General features: G+C 57.6%; 1 protein-coding gene and 1 pseudogene across 1 annotated transcript; one reads left to right on the forward strand and one right to left on the reverse strand.

Annotated features, from left to right (window-relative positions):
• Positions 1–1,478: 1,478 nt before the first annotated feature.
• LOC136303398 (zinc finger protein 850-like) lies at positions 1,479–6,652 on the reverse strand (the record flags this gene model as incomplete). Its single annotated transcript, XM_066207074.1, has 2 exons — positions 1,479–2,883; positions 5,472–6,652. Coding segments are annotated over 2 exons (2,586 nt in total), but the record flags the coding sequence as incomplete, so codon positions are not given.
• Positions 6,653–16,478: 9,826 nt separating this feature from the next.
• Positions 16,479–21,555, forward strand: LOC136303399 (maestro heat-like repeat-containing protein family member 7; annotated as a pseudogene).
• Positions 21,556–23,248: the final 1,693 nt, after the last annotated feature.

Below are 23,248 nucleotides of genomic sequence, written 5' to 3' on the forward strand. Positions count from 1 at the left end.
TGCCGCCCGTTCAGGGAGCGCTGGAGCCGCCGCTCCCTCCGCTCGTCTTCTCCTCCCGCTCCTGCTGCCGCTGCGCCTCTTCCTCCCTCCCTCCTCCTCCTCCCCCGGGCCCGGGCCCGGCCTGGGAGGGCGGGGCCAAGGAAAGGGCGGGAACTGGGATGGGAAAGGGGCGGGGTCAAGGGGACGCGCGGTCCTAAAACCGCCCGAGTTCGCTTAAAATTGCCAATTGTGCCGAAAATCCACCGTAAATCCACCAGGTTTAGCTTCAAATCATCCAAATGGGCCAAAAATCTCCGGGAACGGGACCGGGACCGGGACCGAGACAAGATCAGCACCGGAACCCGGAGCAACACCAAGGCTGAGACCGTCACCGCAACTGAGACCGGCCCCGCACAGGCACCGGCACTGGGACCGACACCGAAACCGGCACCAGAACTGGTACCGGAACCAAGACTGAGACCACGACCGACAATGCGACCGGCGCCGGGAGCGCTCCGGAACCGGCGCCGGGAAGGCTCCAGGACCGCGGCCAGAACCGAGACCGGCAGCGCTCCGGGACAGACCGAGACCGGCACCGGAACCAGCTCCGAGACTGGCGCTGATCCGAAACCGAGACTGAGACCGAGCCCGAAACCGGGACGGGGATCGGACCCGGAATCGCTCCGGGATCGCTACGGGACCGCCGCGCTCGCTCCGGGGAGTTTTGGCCGCGTCCCCGAGCGGGACTGGGAGGGACTGGGAGGGATTGGGCGGTTCCCCGGGGCCGGGCGGGACCGCCTCGCTTCGCATCGTTCCGATGCAGCCATCCCAGTCCATGTGATCCCAGTTCGTATGATCCCAGCCTCCATGGTTCTGATCCAGATGGTCCAGCCTGTGAAATCCCAGTCCATGTGATCCCAGTCTGCACAATCCCAGTCTGCACAGTGCCAGTCTCTAAAATCGATGCTGTTTTACACCACAACGACACAGATTCTGATCTTCAGAAGGCTGAAAATGACTCCTTTAGTTTTTCGGAATGTGTCTCCCTTAGTATTTTACACAGACCAATCTGATTGGTGACAAAAAGACAAACCTCGTCAATCACATTGTTCAGAGCAGAGGGACATCAAGAAGTCCCTCCTAGGAAAAGGAATGAAAAACAATGCTACAGTTTTTAGAAAAACACTCCTCTTGTTTACAGAAAACTCCCTGAGAAAAGAATTTCACAAAACCAAAAGATCTCAGGCACGAAAGCAGGGCTACAATCTCTCTTGGCTTTTGCAGTACAAAGAGAGGGAGAAGAGAAAATAATTAAGGTCTAATCAAAAGGATAATCGGCAAGGTGACTTCCCAACACGGAACACAGGGAATGTGGGTCACCAGGGCTCTGCCCAATGTGGCTCCACCAGCGGGGGCTGGAGCTGGAGCCAAGCTCGAAGCTCTTTCTGCACTGGGGGCACTGGCAGGGCTTTCCTGATGGTGCCTTTGTTGGTGTTGGGTCAAGGCTGAGCTCTGTGAGAAGCTCTTCCCACACTGGGGACACTCTTGGGGCCCTCCCTGGTGTGGATGCGCCGGTGGATGATGAGGTTGGAGTTGTGCCTGAAGCCCTTCCTGCAGTCGGGGCAGCGGAAGGGCCTCTCCTCTGTGTGTGTCTGCTGGTGTTCAAGGAGCAGGGTGCTGGTCACAAACCCCTTCCCACACTGGGAACACTTGTAGGGCCTCTCCCCAGTGTGGATCCTCTGGTGGATAATCAGGTTGGGTGTGTGCCTAAAGCTCTTCCCACATTCCCCACATTCGTAGGGCCGTTCTCCTGTGTGGATCCTCTGGTGGCTGATCAGGCGGCACCGCCAGCTAAAGCTCTTCCCACATTCCCCACACTCAAAGGTTCGTTCCCCGGCGTGGGTCATCTGGTGATGGATCCGGTTGGACCCCATGCTGAAGCTCTTCCCACATTTCTCACTCTCATTGAGTCGTTCCCTGGTGTGGATCTTCTGGTGCTGGATGAGGTGTGAGCTCCGCTTGAAGCCCTTCCTGCAGTCGGGGCAGTGGAAGGGCCTCTCCTCTGCATGTGTCTGCTGATGTTCAAGCAGCAGGGTGCTGGTCACAAACCCCTTCCCGCACTGGCAACACTTGTAGGGCCTCTCCCCAGTGTGGATCCTCTGGTGGAACCTCAGGCTGCCGCTCTGCCTGAAGCCCTTCCCACACTCCCCACATTTGTACGGCCTTTCCCCAGTGTGGATGTTCTGGTGCTGGATCAGGTGGATTCTCTGGCTGAAGCTCTTCCCACATTCCCCACATTCGTAGGGCTGTTCTCCTGTGTGGATCCTCTGGTGGCTGATCAGGCGGCACCGCCAGCTAAAGCTCTTCCCACATTCCCCACACTCATAGGGTCGTTCCCTGGCGTGGGTCCTCTGGTGATGGATCCGGTTGGACCTCACGCTGAAGCTCTTCGCACATTTCTCGCTCTCATCGAGTTGTTCCCTGGTGTGGATCTTCTGGTGCTGGATGAGGTGTGAGCTCCGCTTGAAGCCCTTCCTGCAGTCAGGGCAATGGAAGGGCCTCTCCTCCGTGTGCGTGCTCTGGTGCACGAGGAGATAAGTGCTGGTCTGAAACCTCTTCCTGCATTGATCACACTCGTAGGGCCTCTCCCCACTGTGGGTCATCTGGTGACGGATCAGGTGGGATTTATGGCTGAAGCTCTTCCCACATTCCCCACACTCATACGGCTTTTCTCCGGTGTGGATCCTCTGGTGGCAGATCAGGTGGCACCGTCGGCTGAAGCTCTTCCCACACTCCCCACACTCGTAGGGTCTCTCCCCAGTGTGGGTCCTCTGGTGGCGGAGCAGGTCGCTCTGCCAGCGGAAGCTCTTCCCACACTCGGAGCACTTGTGGGGCTTCTCCCCATCACGAAGCTGCTCATGGACCACCAGCTCTGAGCTTTGGCTCCATCTCCGGCCGCCTTCCCGGCCCGGCCTGGCTCTTTCCTCCTCACATCCTCGCCAGCTGCGTTTGCAGCCCCTCCTCCTCAGGGATCTCCGGCCCTTTTCCTCCCCGTTGCATTCCTGCGCCGTGGAGCCGCTCAAAACGGCCTCTGCCACGAGCTTCTGCCGCGGGGATTTGTCCTCCCTGCTCTCCATGCTCGGCTCCCTGTCTGGGGGAGGAAGGACAAGGACAGGATGGGATTTGCCTCCGTGTCACAGGGAAGGGGAAGGAGATCCCCCGTCTGCTCGGTGCCCGCCCTCCCCGGGCTGCGGCGAGTCCCAGGAACCCAAAAAGCTCCCCCCTCTTCTGTCTCCCCACCTACGGATACTGGGACTGACCGGGCTCATACTGGGACTGACTGGGCTCATACTGGGACTGACCAGTGTTATAAATGCATATTATAAACTTGGCTTTTTGCAAGATGTGTTCTATATGGTTAAGAATATTGTGTAATGATATAAGGTTTTTTAGTTCTGCTATTAGTAAAGAAAATTAGGCATAGAGGTACTAGATGATATAGTATGCTTAAACTGTCTGTTTGGTCGGGATAACATCTAGTGAACATGTAAAGGAGACTCTGCTATTGAGATACCAACTATCAGCATCTACCATCTGAAGAAAGTACGGACCAAGGCTCAACCTGGAGGTGATAAGGAAGACACAGCCAAGAAACACGCATGCCCTAAAACAGCGGACCCAAGGAGGGACCATGCAAAACAGTTCCCGGAATATGGAAACTAGTTTATGGAAAAATATGAACATTCAACAGGTTGATACAATGGCAATGGCATTTAAAGAATGACTCTGATACAGCAGAGTGTGGACTTGGCTAAATGCCAAGTCAACCGGCCAAACGTACTTAGCTTTTTTTTTTATCTCCTAACTGACTCATTTTCTATTAAACCTGTTTCTGAAAATTTACATAGAAAGTGAACCTTGTTTTTCACAGACTGGGCTCATACTGGGACTGACCAGGCTCATACTGGGAGCAGCCACTGCCGGCACCGGGACACCCCAAAAACACCTCCCGGGGAGCCCCCGATGTCCCCCCGAGGGGCATCTGCTGCTCGGCTTTGGATCCCCGCGAGCTTCAAACATCCCCCCAACAAACCCCAAACCCAGGGACCCCCCGGGATATTTGGGGCGAGCTCCCCCTCCCCGGGCACCTGCGGGATCGGGGGCGATGATCCCGGCGGTGCCGCCAGTTCAGGGAGCGCTGGAGCCGCCGCTCCCTCCGCTCGTCTTCTCCTCCCGCTCCTGCTGCCGCTGCGCCTCTTCCTCCCTCCCTCCTCCTCCTCCCCCAGGCCCGGGCCCGGCCTGGGAGGGCGGGGCCAAGGAAAGGGCGGGAACTGGGATGGGAAAGGGGCGGGGCCAAGGGGACGCACGGTCCTAAAACCGCCCGGGTTCGCTTAAAATCGCCAGTTGTGCCGAAAATCCACCGTAAATCCACCAGGTTTAGCTTCAAATCATCCAAATGGGCCAAAAACCTCCGGGACCGGGACCGGGACCGGGACCGAGACAAGATCAGCACCGGAACCTGCAGCAACACCAAGGCTGAGACGGTCACCGCAACTGAGACCGGCCCCGCACAGGCACCGGCACTGGGATCGACACCGAGACCAAAACCGGCACCAGAACTGGTACCGGGACCAAGACTGAGACCACGACCGACAATGCGACCGGCGCCGGGAGCGCTCCGGAACCGGCGCCGGGAAGGCTCCAGGACCGCGGCCAGAACCGAGACCGGCAGCGCTCCGGGACAGACCGAGACCGGCACCGGAACCAGCTCCGAGACTGGCGCTGATCCGAAACCGAGACTGAGACCGAGCCCGAAACCGGGACGGGGATCGGACCCGGAATCGCTCCGGGATCGCTCCGGGACCGCCGCGCTCGCTCCGGGGAGTTTTGGCCGCGCCTCCGGGCGGGACCGAGCTAGGAGACTCGGAGCTTCAGAAGGCTGAAAATGACTCCTTTAGTTTTTCGGAATGTGTCTCCCTTAGTATTTTACACAGACCAATCTGATCGGTGACAAAAAGACAAACCTCGTCAATCACATTGGTCAGAGCAGAGGGACATCAAGAAGTCCCTCCTAGGAAAAGGAATGAAAAACAATGCTACAGTTTTTAGAAAAACACTCCTCTTGTTTACAGAAAATTCCCTGAGAAAAGAATTTCACAAAACCAAAAGATCTCAGGCACGAAAGCAGGGCTACAATCTCTCTTGGCTTTTGCAGTACAAAGAGAGGGAGAAGAGAAAATAATTAAGGTCTAATCAAAAGGATAATCGGCAAGGTGACTTCCCAACACGGAACACAGGGAATGTTGGTCACCGGGGCCCTGCCCAATGTGGCTCCTCCAGTGGGGGCTGGAGCTGGAGCCGAGCTCGAAGCTCTTTCTGCACTGGGGGCACTGGCAGGGCTTTCCTGATGGTGCCTTTGTTGGTGTTGGGTCAAGGCTGAGCTCTGTGAGAAGCTCTTCCCACACTGGGGACACTCTTGGGGCCTCTCCCCAGTGTGGATGCGCCGGTGGATGATGAGGTTGGAGTTGTGCCTGAAGCCCTTCCTGCAGTGGGGGCAGCGGAAGGGCCTCTCCTCTGTGTGTGTCTGCTGGTGTTCAAGGAGCTTGCTGCTGACCCGAAACCCCTTCCCACACTGGCAACACTTGTAGGGCCTCTCCCCAGTGTGGATTTTTAGGTGCAAGCTCAGGCTGGCTCTGTGGCTGAAGCCCTTCCCACATTCCCCACACTTGTACGGCCTTTCCCCAGTGTGGATGTTCTGGTGCTGGATCAGGTTGATTTTCTGGCTGAAGCTCTTCCCACATTCCCCACACTCGTAGGGCCGTTCCCCGGTGTGGGTCCTTTGGTGGAGGATCAGGTGGGAGCTCCGGCTGAAGCTCATCCCACATTCCCCACACTTGTAGGGCCTTTCCCCAGTGTGGATTCTATGGTGAAAGATCAGCCTGGACCTCAGACTGAAGCTCTTCCCACATTCCCCACACTCATAGGGTCTCTCTCCGGTGTGGATGCTTTGGTGGCTGATCAGACTTGAACTCTGGATGAAACTCTTCCCACATTCCCTACACTCACAGGGCCTCTCCCCAGTGTGGATCTTTTGGTGTAGCCTCAGGTTGGCTCTCTGCCTGAAGCCCTTCCCACATTCTTCACACGTGTACGGCCTTTCCCCAGTGTGGATGTTCTGATGCTCAGTCAGGGTGGCTGTCTCTGTGAAGCTTTTCCCACATTCCCCACACTCGTAGGGTCGTTCCCCTGTGTGGAACATCTGGTGGCGGAGTAGGCTGGACCTCTGGCTGAAGCTCATCCCACATTCCCCACACTCGTAGGGCTTCTCCCCAGTGTGGATCCTTTGGTGGAAGTTCAGGTTGGCTCTGTACCTGAAGCCCTTCCCACACTCCCCACACTTGTACGGCCTTTCCCCAGTGTGGATGTTCTGGTGCTGGATCAGGTTGATTCTCTGGCTGAAGCTCTTCCCACATTCCCCACACTCGTAGGGCCGTTCACCTGTGTGAATCCTTTGGTGGCAGATCAGGCTGTTGGCCTGGCTGAAGCTCTTCCCACACTCGGAGCACTTGTGGGGTTTCTCCCCATCACAAAGCTGCTCGTGGACCACCAGCTCTGAGCTTTGGCTCCATCTCCGGCCGCCTTCCCGGCCCGGCCTGGCTCTTTCCTCCTCACATCCTCGCCAGCTGCGTTTGCAGCCCCTCCTCCTCAGGGATCTCCGGCCCTTTTCCTCCCCGTTGCATTCCTGCGCCGTGGAGCCGCTCAAAACAGCCTCTGCCACGAGCTTCTGCCGCGGGGATTTGTCCTCCCTGCTCTCCATGCTCGGCTCCTTGTCTGGGGGAGGAAGGACAAGGACAGGATGGGATTTGCCTCCGTGTCACAGGGAAGGGGAAGGAGATCCCCCGTCTGCTCGGTGCCCGCCCTCCCCGGGCTGCGGCGAGTCCCAGGAACCCAAAAAGCTCCCCCCTCTTCTGTCTCCCCACCTACGGATACTGGGAGTGACTGGGCTTACACTGGGAGCAGCCACTTCCAGCACCGCGACTCCCGAACCCTCTTCCCGGCCATCCCGCCCCTCCAGCCCCTAACGGGGTCCCGGCAATCCCAGGCGTTCCCCCGCCTCTCGGGCTCCCCGCTTTGCGGTTCTGGGCTCTCCTCTCTCTGGGCTCCCGCTCAGGGAAGCGGCGGCTCTCCCGGGCTCCCCAAACCCGGTGTTCCCCCGCCCCGGCTCTGCCGACACCGGGACACCCCAAAAACACCTCCCGGGGAGCCCCCGATGTGCCCCCGAGGGGCATCTGCTGCTCGGCTTTGGATCCCCGCGAGCTCCAAACATCCCCCCAACAAACCCCAAACTCAGGGACCCCCCGGGATATTTGGGGCGAGCTCCCCCTCCCCGGGCACCTGCGGGATGGGGGGCGATGATCCCGGCGGTGCCGCCAGTTCAGGGAGCGCTGGAGCCGCCGCTCCCTCCGCTCGTCTTCTCCTCCCGCTCCTGCCGCCGCTGCGCCTCTTCCTCCCTCCCTCCTCCTCCTCCCCCGGGCCCGGGCCCGGCCTGGGAGGGCGGGGCCAAGGAAAGGGCGGGAACTGGGAGGGGAAAGGGGCGGGGTCAGGGACAGGGCGGGAATCGTGAGGGCAATGGGCGTGGCCGAGGGGACGCGCGGTCCTAAAAGGGCCCGGTTCGAACGAAAATCATTCAAACGGGCCTGAAATTGTCTAAAGAAGCCTAAAATCCACCCTTACACCGATCAGGTTTGGCCTCAAATCACCCTAAGGGGCCTGCAATCCCCACAAAGTGGCCTAAAATCACCCAAAGGGCACTAAAAGCCACCCTACAGCCACAGGGTTTGGCCTGAAATCAGCCACTTGGGGATAAAATCATCCAAAGGGGTCTAAAACCAGCCAATGCGGCCTAAAATTGCCAAACGTGGTTTCAAACCCACACAAAATGGCCAAGAATCCCCTCAAATCTCCTAAAAGGCTGTGAAATCCTCCCTGAAAATACCGGGTGTGGCCTAAAATCAAGAAAATGTACCTTAAGTCCACCCTAAAACCTAACAGATTTGAACTAAATTCACCCAAATGGGTCTAAGCCCCACCGAAATGGGCCTAAACAACATTCAAAGGGATCAGAAATCCCCCCTAAAACTGCCCAGTTTATCTTAAAATCACTCAAATGGGACTAAACCCCACCAGATTTTGCCTAAAATCAGACAAAGGGGCCAAAAATCCACACTAAAAGGCTCAAAACCCCACCCTAAACCTGCCCAGTTTGGCCTAAAATTACCCAAACCCGCCTAAAATCTCCGGGACCTGGACCCAGACCAAAATCAGCAGCAGAAGCGGCACCAGCACCAGGAGTGAGACCGAGACCGGATCCGAGACTGGCTCCGAGAGCGGCACCGCTGCAGGACCGGGACCGGAACCGACAGCAGCACCCGCAGCGGCGCTGCACAGGCACCGGGACTGCGGCCGAGACCGGGACGGAAACCGGCACCAGAGCTGCCACCGGGACAAGACTGAGACCGGGACCGCAACCGGCAAAAAACGGCCCAAAAGTCACCAAACGCGCCCCTAAAGAGACCGACAGTGCCTGAAAGGTGCCAGAAAATGGCCACAAAATGGCCCCCAAATGACCAAAACCTGACTAGAAATGCCCCTGAAATTACAAAACATGTCTCAAAATGATTCAAAGCGTGACCAAAAATGACCCAAGAGTGACAGAAAATTGCCCAAAATGCCGCAGGATGGGGGAGAGCCCGGAGAGACACAGAATTCCCAAAAATTTTTTTAAAAAATCACCCCAAAACTGCATAAAAAAGGAAAATTATTTTTAAAAAATCCTGAAAAAAGCCTCAAAATAGCTCAGAAAAGAAAAAAACCCAGAAAATGCCTGCAAAACTTCCAGTAATATTCCCAAATTTTCCCAGACTCCCCAGAATTTCCCAAATTCCCCAAAATTCCCCAGAAATTCAACCAAACTCCATCAAAAATCACCCAGAAAATGAAAAAAACCAAGCCAAACAAACCCTTCAAATGCTCAGAAATATTTTTTAAAATCCCTCAAAACTCCACAAAAATTCCCTGAAAACTCCCCAACTCCTCAGATTTCTCAAAATTCCCAACATATACCCCAAAGAAGCCCCCAAATAACAACAGAAAACAGTCTGAAAATGCAAAAACACCACCCCAAAGTTCCTAAAAATATTTTTAAAATCCCCGAAAGCACCCAGAAAGTCCCCCAAAACCCAAAGAAATTTTCCCGAAACTTCCACAAACTCACAGAATTCCTGAAATCCTTGACAATTGCCAAAATTTCCTACACGTGCTCTCGATGAAGTGGTGCAGCAGGCAGGACTTGCTCGTGCCGGTGCTGCAGATCACCAAGAACTGCCGGAACTTCCCACGTTTGGTATCAAAATTCCCCAAAATCCCCTCTTGAGAGCCCAAAATTCCAAAGTTTGGACTCAGAATCTCCTCTGGGGACCCCAAAACTCCCGAAAATCCCCTCTAGAGATCCCAAAATTCCCACACTTGGACCCAAAGTCCCTGCTTTTGGATCCAAAATTCCCCTGAAATTCCCCTCAAAATTCCCAATAGAGGCCCCAAAATTCAAAGAAGTTCCCAATAGAAAACCCCAAATTGCCCCATTTGGACCTCTACATTTCCAAGAATTCCCTCCAAGGATCCCAAAATTTCCCTACAGAGATCCCAAGACCCTCCCCAAACCCTCTATATGCTCCCCCAGGCTCCTATAGAAGCCCTATAGACCCACCCCAAACCCCTTTTAGGGACCCCCGCAGATCCCCTATTGACCCCCCAGACCCCCCCTAAATCCCCTATAGAGACCCCCAGACCCCTTCCCAATCCCCTGTGGGACCCTCCCCCCCAGCCCCTTTTAGGAAGGCCCAAGCCCTCCCCAAATCCCCTGCAGAGACCCTGAGATCCCCTAAATGGACCCTCAGACCCCTTCCAGGGACCCCCAGGCCCTCCCAAAATCCCCTAGGGAGACCCCCAGATCCCCTAGAGAGACCCCCAGGCCACGCTGAACCCTCTCGAGATCCCCTATATATCCCCTGGAGCCCCCTCAGAGCCCCTTTGGGGACCCTCAGCCCGCCCCAAAACCCCACACAGGGACCCACGGACACCCCCACACCTCCCCGGAGCCGCTACAGGCTCCCCCAGATCCCCGACAGACCCCCCAAGCCCCGGAAAGGCCACCCAGACCCCAATAATCCCCAAAAGAGACCCCCAGAGCCCCGGACTTAGGGACGCCCCGAGCCCCTTTACGGACCCCTACGGACCCTCTATAGACCCCTCAGACCCCTATGGAGCCCCTATAGCCCCCCAAACCCCCTTTAGGGACGCCCAGACCGCCCTAAATCCCCTATGGACCCCCTTAAACCCCTTACAGACCACCCACTAAACCCCCTAAAGACACCCCCAGGTCCCCCCAGACCCCTAGAGATCCCCTAGAGATCCCCTATAGATCCCCTAGAGATCCCCCATTGCCCCACCGTAGGTCTCGGACACGCCGGAGCCGGCTCGGGGGACCAGGAACAAAGATGGCGGCGCCCGGAGGAGCCACTTCTGGGTCATCTGCGCATGCGATGGACGGAACGCGCCAGCAGATGGGCGGGGCCCAAGGGAAAAGAGGCGTGGCCAATGAAAGGGCGGAGAACGAATGGAACGAGGCGGGGTCAGAGAAGGGGCGGGAACTGGGAGGGGAAAGGGGCGGGGCCAAGGGGACGCGCGGCCCTAAAACCGCCGGGTTTGCCCTGAAATCACCCAAAATGCGCCTAAAACTCTCCAAAGGGGCCTCAAATCCAGCCTAAACCCGATCAGGTTTGGCCTCAAATTATCCAAATGGGATTAAAATCCCCACAAAGTGGCCTAAAATTACCCAAAGGGCACTAAAATGCACCCTAAATCTCCATGGTTTGGCCTCAAATCGGCCAAATGGGGTTAAAAGAATCCAAAGGGCTCTAAAATCCAACCAAGGGGCCTAAAATTGAACAAACTGGTTTAAAAAAAAACCCCACACAAAATAGCCTGAAATCACTCTTAAATCTCCCAAATGGGTGTAAAATCCAAACTGAACGTACCCGGTTTGGCCTAAAATCAACCAAAAAGATCTAAAATCACCCAACATGGCCTGAAAGCCACACAAAAGGACCTAAAATCACCAGAGAAGGACTTTGTTTGACATGAAATTATCCAAAGAGGCTGAAAATCCACTCATAAGGGCCAAAAATGACCAAAAAGAAGGGGCCTAAAATCTCCCACGCACACCTAAGATCCACCCATGTGGGGCGAAAATCATTCAAAGGGACTTAAAATCCACCAAAAATATCCCAGTTTATCATAAAATCACCCAAATGAGCCGAAACCAGATCCGAATGGGCCTAAAATCATCCAAAGGGATAAAAAATCCACCCTAAAGCCCACCAGATTTGGCCCCAAACCACCCAAAGTTATCTAAAATCCACCCAACACGGAACACAGGGAATGTGGGTCACCGGGGCTCTGCCCAATGTGGCTCCTCCAGTGGGGGCTGAAGCTGGAGCCGAGCTCGAAGCTCTTTCTGCACTGGGGGCACTGGCAGGGCTTTCCTGATGGTGCCTTTGTTGGTGTTGGGTCAAGGCTGAGCTCTGTGAGAAGCTCTTCCCACACTGGGGACACTCTTGGGGCCTCTCCCCGGTGTGGATGCGCCGGTGGATGATGAGGTTGGAGTTGTGCCTGAAGCCCTTCCCGCAGTCGGGGCAGCGGAAGGGCCTCTCCTCTGTGTGTGTCTGCTGGTGTTCAAGGAGCTTGCTGCTGACCCGAAACCCCTTCCCACACTGGAACCCTCGTAGGGCCTCTCCCCAGTGTGGATCTTTTGGTGCAAGCTCAGGCTGGCTCTGTGGCTGAAGCCCTTCCCACATTCCCCACACTTGTACGGCCTTTCCCCAGTGTGGATGTTCTGGTGCTGGATCAGGTTGATTCTGTGGCCGAAGCTCTGCCCACATTTACCACTCCTGCTCTGGCCATCTGTGAGGTGATGATGTAACTGGAGAAGCTCCAGTCCAGAGGAGGAGCTATGAAACCTGGTTCTGGGGTGGAGTGGCGACATGGACTAAATTCACGCTCTTTTGATGCAGGGCATGCCCTGAAGTTGGATGGGCTGCCTGCATCTCCCAGCTGAGCATCACCTTCTGTCTCCTGCTGCCGCTCAGCAGCTTTTCACCAATCCAGGGGTTGGGATGTATTTGTTGCATCAGCAACTCATCAAAGAAAACTTGTTTTGCAGTCACAAGTACGTTTCAGATTGTTTTATTCCCGAGCATCCCTGACAACTAAACACTGAGCTTTTGTTGTGCCTGAGGGCAAGTGAAGCAGCAGCATGGTGGCCGAGGCTGGAACGCGTGACCACCGTGCCAATTGCCCGGAGCGCCGTCAGGCAGTGCCGGGATCCCGGCTGCAGTTCTGGTCCCCACAACGGAGGAATCGCAGCCCCTGCCTCAGAGCCTGTCAGAAAGGCACCCAAGTGAGAGCAGAGGGAGGGCAGCCTTCCAGTCTCTCTTGGGCATGGCCACAAAGCAGCCCCTGCTTCTCCTTCCTCCGCCTGTGTTTGGGGTGTGCTGACGGCAGCGCCAGCCAGGTTGTGCTCTGTGTTCCAAAGGCTGTGGAGAGCGGGCATGAAAAGTGCTGTGTGCACAGCGGAGAGTCCTGGAAGGTGCTGGCAAGAGCGTCCTGTGGGAACAGGGCTCTGGTCTCTGGCCGGGAACAGCCTGGTTTTGCTGCTGTGAGCGCAGGCAGGAGTGGAGGCAGGTGAAGAGGCAGCGGGCGGCTTGTGTTTGTAGAGGGCCTGGGGCTGCATGTGCGAACCTCCACCTGGAATCACACTGGGGGGAATACGAGCTAGAGCTGGAGTGCCTGGCCAGAAAGGACCAGAAGGAATTCAGCCTTGCCAGGGTTTCTTAGGAGTGTGTTGGTGTTCCCCAGGAAAGTTCCCAATGTGGAGAAACGCCTCTGGGGAAAAGAGGCTTGCTTCTCAAGGAAAGCACTTTCCATGGAGCTCCCAGTGAGGAAGGTGCAAGTGTCCCCCTTTAGCTGTCTGTGGTCCTTTCAGTCCTTGAGGCCCGTGGCACTTGGCAGATGGAGAAGGGAAGGGAGAAGGCTGTGAAGAGCAGGTTTGGAATCCACCTGAACCTGCAGAGACCAAGGCAAGCACCTGCAGCAGGGTGTGTTACCCCCACTGTGGACAGAGGTGTGAGCAGGAGCATCTCTGAACAGCTGCGAGCCCCAAAGCTGTCTTGGAGAGCTGTGAATTCAAAGGCCTTCATGCACACACGTCTCACATCTTACCTGTCTGCTGTGTTTCAACTCTTGGCAATATGCATTTCTGTTTTGCTCGCTGGAAGCGGCTCCGGCCCAGAGGGCCAGCACCGAGCTGGGCTGTGTGGGCCAGGCGGCACGGAGAGTCTTGGCTGATCTTGCTGTGTCCCTGGCCTCAGAAAAGGCTTGGAAGGTTTGCCTCCCAAGGCGCCCTCTCATCGGCTCTTCCTGTGCATCTTGGAGAGAACAAGGCAGGCGTTTCTGGCAGCTGGGCATTAGCAGGCCTTCAAATGGGGGCGTGTTGTGGAGCAGGCCCAGCTGAGACACCCTGAGAGGAGCCCAGCGCTCCTTGCTCCTCTCTGCTGACACGTGAGCCTTGTCTGCTTTCGGGATGACCCCGGCTGTGTCAGGGGGTGCTGCTACATGGACACGAGACAGCCGGTCCTGTCCTGCTGGGTCCCAGCAGTGCCTCGCAGCAGTCCTGCATCCCCGTCAGGATGCCGGCCAAGAGAGGTCCTGCAAGCTGAGGCAGCTGATTTGAAGCTTGTGCGGGTGCCTACGGGTCAAGGCCAAGGGTGTTCCCTCAGGATAGAGCAGTGCTGAGGGGTCTCTAGAATTCAAAGAAATCAGCAGACAAATGCATCGTCCGCCAGAAGCTCTTTTATTGGCAGGAGGGAAGGGGTCTGCACTCCACCACAAGGCTTCTTTGCCTCGTCTAAATTTCAGTGGTTTTATGTAGGAATTCTATTAAAAATACCATCCATCTTTACACTGCTGAGGTGATTGGATAGGCAGGGGGTTTACAAAGAAATCCATTGTGTCAGATTCCTAGACTTGAAGCTAATGTCCACCTGCTGGCCAGGATCAGTCTCAGCGCACCAAAGCAGCTCGTCTTCCTCATCCCTTGCCTGCACAGGGCTGATTCTGTAGCCGCCCTTAGGTCTTCTGGAAGGTTATGTCTAAAGCTTTTTGTCAAGTCACTCTCCTGTCATGCTAGGCTTCCAGGTTTTTCTTATGTTAACCGGTGCTAAGTACTTAAGGATATCTGTGCTAAGTACTCTTTGCTTCTCTAAATTGCCTGTGCTTCCTTCCATCAAACAAAGGCCTTGTTTCATTCCTAAATGTGCCTGATGCCGCCCAGGTCTTTTGGCACCGCTTGCTTTCCTGTGACATGTTCTACCTCCCCCGAGAGTAAAGAGGGAGCTGGAGAAGGAGCTTGCCAGGCTGCTCTCCATCCTTTAGCAGCAGTCCTGGTGAAGTGGACAAGTCCCAGCTGAGCGCAAACGTGCAAATGGAAGAGCCGTGCGCAGGAAGGGTCGGCGGGAAGAATGATCCAGGAACCGATGGCCTGGCAGCCTGAGCTCGCTACCGGGGAAGGCCTTGGAGCACATCGTCCTGAGTGCCATCCCACGGCACGTGCAGGGAACCAGGGGGTCTGCTGGAAGACGGGAAAGCTCTGCTGAGGGATGGGGACACCTGGGGGACTTGGCAGGGTGCTGGCGAAGGAGTTGTCTGGAAGGTGAGAGGTTGAGGCTGGAATTGGAGTCAGTTTGAAGGCAGCATCTGTGGTTTAGCACAGCTTTGGTTATGGAGGACAGAAGGAATAGCTGGGACTTTTTCTGTTCGTGGTCCTGCTTCTCGTGCAGAGAAGAGGGGAGAGCTGTACTTTCTTGGCCACTTAGGTATCTGTAGCAGGATAGGGAGGATTAGCCCTCCTGCAGTCTACTCATTTGTTTGGGCTACTTTTGTAACACTGAGTGGACTTTCACTTGCTGGAGAGCCTTTATTCCTTAAGAGAATTAGGTTCTTATCATCATCCCTTCAGAGAAAAATGTTCGAAACCAAAGCAAGGCCTTTCTTTTGCCCCTGTGTAGTCTTATGTTTTGTACAGTGACATTCAATGGATGACCTTAAGGCAAATGTGTTGCTGCTTTGAGATGGCAAGGAAACTTCCAAACCTATCACCTTCTCGGGCCATTCCCATGAATTTAGGAAGTTTGCAACTTTTTGGAACTACTTGAGTTGAGCAATGGGACGTAAAGCTTTCCTGAACGGAGCATTCTTAAATGCCGGATCCTTCTATGCCTTCGCTGCCAGGGTGATTTTGTGCTGCAGGAAATTACTCCAATGAGAAAACAATTTCAGCATGGAGTAACAGCTTCTGACAAGAGACCAAGTGTTGCCAGCAGCTGCTCCAGGTGCTCCTGCTAACATCCCCTGGAGGAAGGAGCACAGCCCCCAATGCACCTGGGCTTTGGCTGCCCTGTGGCAGAGAAGCCCCCCGGGGCACAGGTCTCTGGGGCAGGAGATGACACCAGCACTGCCAGGGCTCAGGGGGTGGCAGCTCTGCTTGTGCGGGGACTCTGCCACACCTGCCGGTTTCAGCGCTCCCCTGGCCCCAGGGGTCAGAGCAGCGCTGGTGCCCTGGCCCACACGTTCCTCGTCTGTGTCACACCTGTGGGTTTAGGACGGCCACCGGCCGAGACGTGTCCCAAGGAGGCCGTGCCACCTTCTGTGCAAGGCCCCGTGCCCTTCCCGCTGCGGCTGCGTCGGCAGCCCTGGGGGCTCCTTCTGCTGCCCTGAGCCCGCAGAGCAGGGCAGCGTTTGCCCGTGGTTTGAGGCGCTCCGAAAGATCCTGTCTTAGGGCTGTCTTAGACGCTTGGGGCGAGGGATTCCTTCCAACCCGGGCCACTTTGGCTGGGCTGGGAGCGGCCCCAGGGCAGGTGGCAGTGTGTGCATTGGCCCTTTGTGACACGGTGCAGCAGCGTGGTCACTCACCGTGGCATGGAACGGCACAGGGTGTCCAAGGAGCCTTTGTGACACGTGGTGACACAGGTGCTGGTGGTGATGCAGCTGTGCCACTGTGCTCGGAGCACGTGACGGGACAGGACAGGATAGAGCGGTGTCGTGAGGAGCCCCCTCACAGCACACTCGTTCGTGTCTGACCCGGAGCTTTTCCGAGGCGTTATTCCTGCCGCCGGTTGACCTCAAGGCCAAAGCACAATCCTTGACCAAGAGTCACCCGTCCTTGTGGCAGGAGCCCTCGAGAGCAGAGTGCAGGACTTGCTGTCCTGAACTCTTCCCAGCACTTCAGTTGTGCCGGTGCCTTCCAGGCACCGCTGCAGGACTTGCTGACTCGGAGCTTTCCCGAGGCATCTCTCCTGCAAGTCCCCATCAGTCCAGTCGCTGACATGGAGCAGAGATCCCCAAGAGTGCCCAAGTTGGCCAGCATGGAAGAGGAAGGTCCTGGAGCTGCCCCAGTAGACGAGACTGGGCTCAGAGGATACTCTGAGGACCTCTTCAAAACCAAGTCCAGTGCTGCCCTGCTGGATATGCTTGTAGAGGAGGGATTTTCCAAGCCAAAGCAAGTAAGAAGCCTGTGACCAGGGTCTGATCCTCCCAGGAACTGCTTGGCCTCCCAAGCCACCCCTGCTGGTCCCTGTAACCCTCCCAGGCCACCCAGTGTGCGGAAAGGGAAGCGCTTCTCTGGGGAAGCTGGGGACATTTCTCCCTCTGGCAGCTTTCCAAGTCTTCCCGTGCCTTCTCCAGGTGCCTGCCATGGTCAGGTACATCCACCAGTGGCTCCTGGCCAATGAGTACTCTGGGCACAAGCTGTTCAGGACCCTGCTGGATCTCACCGAGGCACAGCCTGCTGACGTGGTGATGACTCTCCTGCGTGTGGCCCCATCGTGTGACAGGTATGGGGCCCACCTGCCTAGAGGGCTCAGGGCTCCCCAGCCCATCATCCTGTACAGCCTGTCCCAGGTGTCTGAGCAAAGGAGAAATCCAGGGCCCTCCGGCTGCTCCCTTCTCCAGCTCTGGCATGGCAGGCCCCGAGCCTGCTGCCGTGCTCCCTCCCTGCCCCTCGGGGGTCTGTCCCCACAGGGCTGGGCTGCCTGCATGCTGCTGGGAAGGGGCAGTGGGCAGAGGCAGAGCTGGCAGCCAGCTCAGCTCCCCCCTGCAGCCCAGGCCACGGTGCTGTGTCCGAGGCCCCCCTGAGACAGAGTTCTGACCCTGCAGAGCTGCTTTGTCCATGTGGAAGGCCATCCTGTGCTCCCCCAGCACTGCGAAGCCGGCGCAGATGATGCTCCTCCGTGTGCTGGAGGACTGGCCAGAGCACAGCACGTGCACCTCGGATGGGGACAAAACTGGTGTCTTTGCCCTGGCTGTGAGTTTCTGGAACTGGCCCCAGCTCACCCCACGGCTGCCTTTCCAGCAGCTCTCCACCCTCCTTCCCCCACCGCATCTCCCTGCCTCAGGCGCTGGGATGAAGCCTGGCCTAGGGGCAGCTTCAGGGGCACCGGGCCCGGTGCTCCCCCTGCGTCTCCCCTGGCCTCTCCGTGCCACGCTGGGGCCCTGCCACACCAACACCTCAGCACTGTGTCGGGGGGATTCGTCCTTTGCAGGCAACTGCGGTGATGTGGAAGATCCTCCAGGAGCACTATGTCCCACTCGAAGTGAGGCTGTGTTTCCCCCGCCTACTTGTGCATCTGCTCTTCCAAGTGTTCTCCAGCACTTTGGATCCACCAGAGGAGATCGATACCTTCTGGAAGGCATGCCAGGAGCGAGACGGCCTTGCCACCAGCCCCAACAGGTGCTCCATCCCAGTCCTCCTGTCCCTGCCAAATCTCCAGGGCAGGAGCCAGTGCTCCCAGCGTGACCTGGGCTTTGCTCTGCACACAGGTTTGCAGCGTGGACCCTCAAGTCCCTGCTCTGCCAAATGCGCTGTGAGAATGTGGTGGTGGCAATGGAACGCCAGCGTGGCTGGGACAAGCTGCTCCATGCTGACACCCACCACTATGCTTTGGGTCTGCTGGCCAGGTGAGACCCCCTTGACGCCGCCGCCCCCAGAATCTGTGCTCTGTGCTCGGGGTCCCCCACAGAGTCTCTGTGGCGATGAGCCAGAGGGCCTTGTCACCCCGGAACACCAAGCAGACTGGCAAAGGCTGGGAGAGGCGGGTGCCCACAAGGAGCCACCTCCCAAATGCCTGAGGTCGCCGTGCAGGATGGTGCTGAAAGAGCCGACCTCTGGGAGTCACTCCTGGGAAAGGTCTGTCCCCCTGGTTCACAGTGTTGGTTACTTTTTCTCCTGCCAGGCAGATGTCTTCTGTCTCCAAACCCTTGTGTTCCTGGATCATTCACTACCTGCTCCAGCTGCTCAGCACACGGCAGCCACGCTGGGATCTGCCCGCCCTGGTGTTCCTTGTGGAGGTGAGCCTGAAGGCCAGCGCTGCCTGGCTGAGCTGCCTCCCAGCTCTGTGCCCTCTCGTAGCCGCAGCTGCCTGGGACGGTGCCCGCACCCTGTGCTGCTGCTGCTGCTGCTGCCTGGGCCCGGCCCTGTGCGGGTCTGGGCTGCTGTCGGCCGGGACCCCTGTCACTGCCCTGTGCCTTTCAGGTCCTCCAGTGCCTCAACTTGAGTAAGTGCAGCGGCATCGCTCTGGAGATCCTGTCCAAGAACCTGCGGAGCGAGTGCAGGGAGAGGCGTCTCTTGGCACTCAGAGGCCTCGTGGTGCTCGGCAAGAATCGCCTGATGGTGAGAAGGGGGCAGTGGCTGAGGCTGTGCGGGCAGCGTGGGGCTGGGGAAGGCAGTTGCTTGAGCTTGCCTTAGTTTTGGGTGCTGAGACAGCTGCTCCCAGCTCTCCTGCCTCCCACTTCAGCTGCCCGAGTGCTTCCACACAGGCCTTTGGCCTCTGAGCCCTGTGGCAGCAGGCTGGGCTTACACAGACTTGTGTTCCACACAGGCTAAAGAAATGTGGAACCTGACTGAAAGCCTCATCGAGCTCCTGCAGGAAAGTGATGGCGACATCATCAGGATGACCATTGTTCTACTGAAATATTTGTTTCTGTACAATGGCGTCCTGATACCCAGCCCCATCGCCCTGAGACTGGCTGAGGCGCTCCTGCTGCTCTTTGACAACGTAAGGCTCTGTGCCCCCAGCCACGGCCACCGAGTGCCGCATGGACACTTTGTGCCATGTGGATTTGCAGGCTGGTGCCCAGGTCAGCCAGAAGCAGCCCGTGATGAGGTCTTTTTTCCTTCCTTTCATACAGGATGATAGCCAGGTGCAGCTGTGCGCTATGTTTGCCTTTCAAGACATGATGGTTTCGTTAACGGAAGAGGGAAGAAAGGTGCTGAAGTCACACGTGCGCCAGAGCCTGCTCCCACTCTCCTTCCACTGCCATGACCAGAACAAGTGTGTGCTTGAGGTGAGCACTTGTGAGCTGCTGCTTCCCCCTGGGCAGGGGCTCAGCTGCCTCCTGCCCTGGAGCCTTGCAGGCTGGAGCCTCTTGCAGGCCTTGGCACAGGGACACTCCTGTGCCCTGAACTGTGGGGCCATCTGCGGCTCTCTGCTGCTCTCCAGGCCGCCCGGGAAACGCTGCATTCTTCAGCCAGATTCCTGAGGAGGAGGGATCTTGAACAGATGCTGCAGGTGGATCAGACGTGGAGGTTCGGCGAAGGACTGGTAAGGGACTGAAAGCCGCGGCCTCAGCCCGGAGAAGGCCCCCGAGTGCGGTGCCCACGGAGCCCCGGCCCAGCGGGGCCGCGGGGCGGGGCGGCACCGCGCCTCCCCGGGCAGCAGCCGGCCCTCTGTCCCCTGCAGAGCCCGGCGCCGGCGCCCGCTGGCCGGGCCTCGGGGCTGTGCGGGCAGGGGAGGCCGGGGCTGGGCGCGGCCAGAGCCCGGCCAGGGGCTGAGCCCGCGCCAACCCTTCCCTCCCTGCTGCCGCTCTCTCCAGCTGGCAGACGACAGGAGCCGAGCGGCCGAGCACCTGCGCCGGGCCCTGCCCTACCTGGAGCACCCACAGGAGCCCCTGCGAGAGGCGGCCATCAGGTTCATGGGTGAGCCACGAGCCCGAGCCCCCATCCCCGACCCGCCGCAGCTCGGCCCCGGCCCCGGCTGCTGGCCCGGCTGCGGCGGCATCCGCGCCCGGCGCCGTGGAGCCGCGCCTGCCCTCGGGGCCGCTGCCGCCCTCTGGCAGCCGTGCCCTGGGGCAGCAGCGTGCGGCAAGGGCCCGGGCCGAGCCCCGCCGGGGCAGGAGGCCGTGTGGCCACAGGGCTGGCAGCGCCGCCGGCAGGGCGCCGTGCCGCTGGGGCCCTGACAGGCTCTGTGTTCCCAGGGATGGCCGGGCGGCACCTGAGGGGAAGGAAGGAAGAGCTCGAGCTCATCTGTGCGGGTGAGTGGGGGCAGCGGGCTGTCAGCGGGGGCTGCCGGGGGAAGCCGCACGCTCTGGCCCGGCTGCGGAGGGCTGTGCTCCCCGTGCGGACGAGGGGTGGTGAGGGCGGAGCACACGGAGAATTCGGGGACACGTCGGGGATTCATGGCCAGCAGCTTTGGGCTGATCCTGAATTATTAAAAAAAATAGGAATATCGCCCTAATGCCGATATCCAACAATGACGGACAAAAGACTCTCCGGCAGTTTAGAGTTAGAAAGTGTATGTTTAATTACAATGCCGGGCAGCGTGCGGGATAGCTCCCGAACACACGCGCGCTCACAGAAGATCACAGGGTCTTTTTATGTACAGAAGGATTGAATACCCAAAACACAAATGTATATTCATGACTTTAGTACCTCCCATTCCCCGCTTCCTATGGTAATTAGCCAAAAGCTATTAAGCATGCGTGGTTTGTTCTTTGAAATGGGTCGGTGGTCTTTTTTATGGGGCGGGGTCTCAAAATGATGAAGTAAGTGAGTCTTCTTCACTTTGACTTTTTAACCTTTTAGTGTTGCGTGACAACTGAATCCTGTTTTCCCAGGAGTATTTGATTTCTGAATTCATTGTCCTTCTTGAAGCCTATTGATTAGTCAGAATACACAAACATAAGTTGACAGGCCCCATGATTTATCAGTTCCTTAAATCCGGCTTCTGCTTATCAAAGGGGAAGTCTATCTGTCTTACTTCAGCAATATCCAGTTAAAGTCTGTAATTCTTCAAAATTAATGTTTCAATCCCCTTGGTCCCTGCTCCCTCGTGGCCATGGCAAGAGCGGGCTGGGCTGGCCCTGGCAGGGGGCTCTCCTCGTGTCCCTGCTGATCAGGGCTATGGCCCCGTGTTCCTCTGTCTTGCAGCCCTTGAAGACACGGCAGATGACAGCAGCCCTGCCATCAGAAACCTGGCCATTGAAACAGCCTTGGTCCTCCGGGCAGTCCAGAGAGCTCCGTACTCCATCCTGCGGAAGCTGCGAGATCAGCTCCGCAGGGCACGGAAGACACGGCCTCGTCTGTTGGGCCTGGGCTGGCTGCGCTGCTGGAGCTCTGCGGAGAGCTGATCTGGGACACTCTGCCTGCTGGGGCCAACTGAGCCAGTGGGGATTTTCTTCTTCTAAAGGATTCTTCTTTTCTTCTTTCTTTTCTTCAGTATGTAAATATAGGATATGTGTTACAATACACGGACTCCCAGGATTTTTCTTTTGCTGCCCTGGGTGCACAGGGGAAGAGGGGGAAAAGGGTGCTTTGTGCTCAGCAAGCTGCCCAGGCGTGCAGCCTTGCAGGGAAAATGGCCAGAAGCCCCTCGGCCCTCGGTGGTCCTGCGGAAGCCTTTGCACTGCCGAGAGAGCGCGTGGGCGGGGGCCGGAGCTGTGGGCATCCCTGCGAGGCCGGAGCCTGGAGATGGCCACAAGCCCTGTGCCAGCCAGGAACCGCCGTCTGTGTCCTCCTGCCCGTGTGCTGCTGGCCGGATTGCTGAGGGCTCCGCGGTGCCTCTCGATCGGGCTCCTCTGGAGCTGCTGTGGGGCTGCGCCTCTGCTGCCGGGCAGGCTGGCCGGGCTGGGGGAGACTCTGAGGGGCTGGGCTGGTGGGAAGCCCTGAGGAATTGGGTGTCAGAGGCCACAAGCAGCCCCCGGGGAGCTGCCATGTTCCTGCCAGCCGGCTGCTCTGGCGCTCCCCCAAAGTACCTGCGGAGTGAGTGCAGGGAAAGGTGTAACCTTGCGCTCAGGGCCCTTCTCGAGCTCACTGAGGATCCCTCCCTCAATGGTGACAAGGGGGCAGTGGCTGGAGCTGAGCTGGGGAATGCAGTCGCTTGGGCTTGGCTGGGCTTCGAGAGCTCAGGCAGCTGCTCCCAGCTCTCCTGCCTCCTGGTTCGGCTGCCCGAGTACCTCGGGACAGGCCTTTGGCCTCTGGGCCCTGTTGGCACCAGGGCGGCGTTTCACGACTTGTGTTCCTCACAGGCCAAAAAAGTGTGGCCCCTGACTGAACATTTTGTGGAGCTCCTGCGGGACACAGATGAACAGTCAGTCAGGATGACGGCCGTGATGCTCAGCTTTGCAGTTTTGGACAAGGACATGCTGAGACCCAGCCCTGTCGCCCTGCAGCTGGTTGCGGTGCTCCTGCCGCTCTCTGACCATGCAAGGCTCTGTGCCCCCAGCCACGGCCACTGTGTGCCCACCAAACACTTGGTGCCCTGTGGGTTTGCAGGCTCACGCCCAGCTGAGCCCCGAGCAGCCGATGCTGAGGTCTTTTTTTCTTCCTTTCATAGAGGATAACGGCCAGGTGCAGCTGCTGTCCACACTGCTCTTCTGAAAATTGGTGACTGTTTGCAGGGCCCCTGGGAGGGAATATTGGGGTTCCTGGCAGCAGGATCCTTGTGCAGCTTCAGGCTGGGGTGGGCAGCACTTCCATCTGCAGCTTCCATGTGCTGCTCCGGCAGCTGCTGCTGCTGCTGGGGACCCTGAGGGAAGAGGCCACGGGAGGGATGGAAATGCTGCATGGACAGCAGCAGCCAGGGCCAGGAATGAGCTTTGCCTTCCTGGCTGCTGAAATGAGGCTCCTTTAGTGCAAGAGGAGGCAAAGGCAAAATCAATTTCAACAATTCAAGGAAAACTGTGGAAAATTGGAAACCTCTCAAAATGTCACACACATTCATCTGGGAGCTCTTCAGCGTTGGTTCTTGTAAAAAGCCTTTCCCGTTTTCCCTTGGCTCTGAGATTCTGGGAGCCACCGCTGGGCTTCAGGGTTCAACTGATT

This window comes from Chamaea fasciata, unplaced genomic scaffold, assembly GCF_029207755.1.
Source record: "Chamaea fasciata isolate MVZ Bird 193981 ecotype frontalis unplaced genomic scaffold, bChaFas1.0.hap1 SCAF_33, whole genome shotgun sequence".
Taxonomy (NCBI): Eukaryota; Metazoa; Chordata; class Aves; order Passeriformes; family Sylviidae; genus Chamaea; species Chamaea fasciata.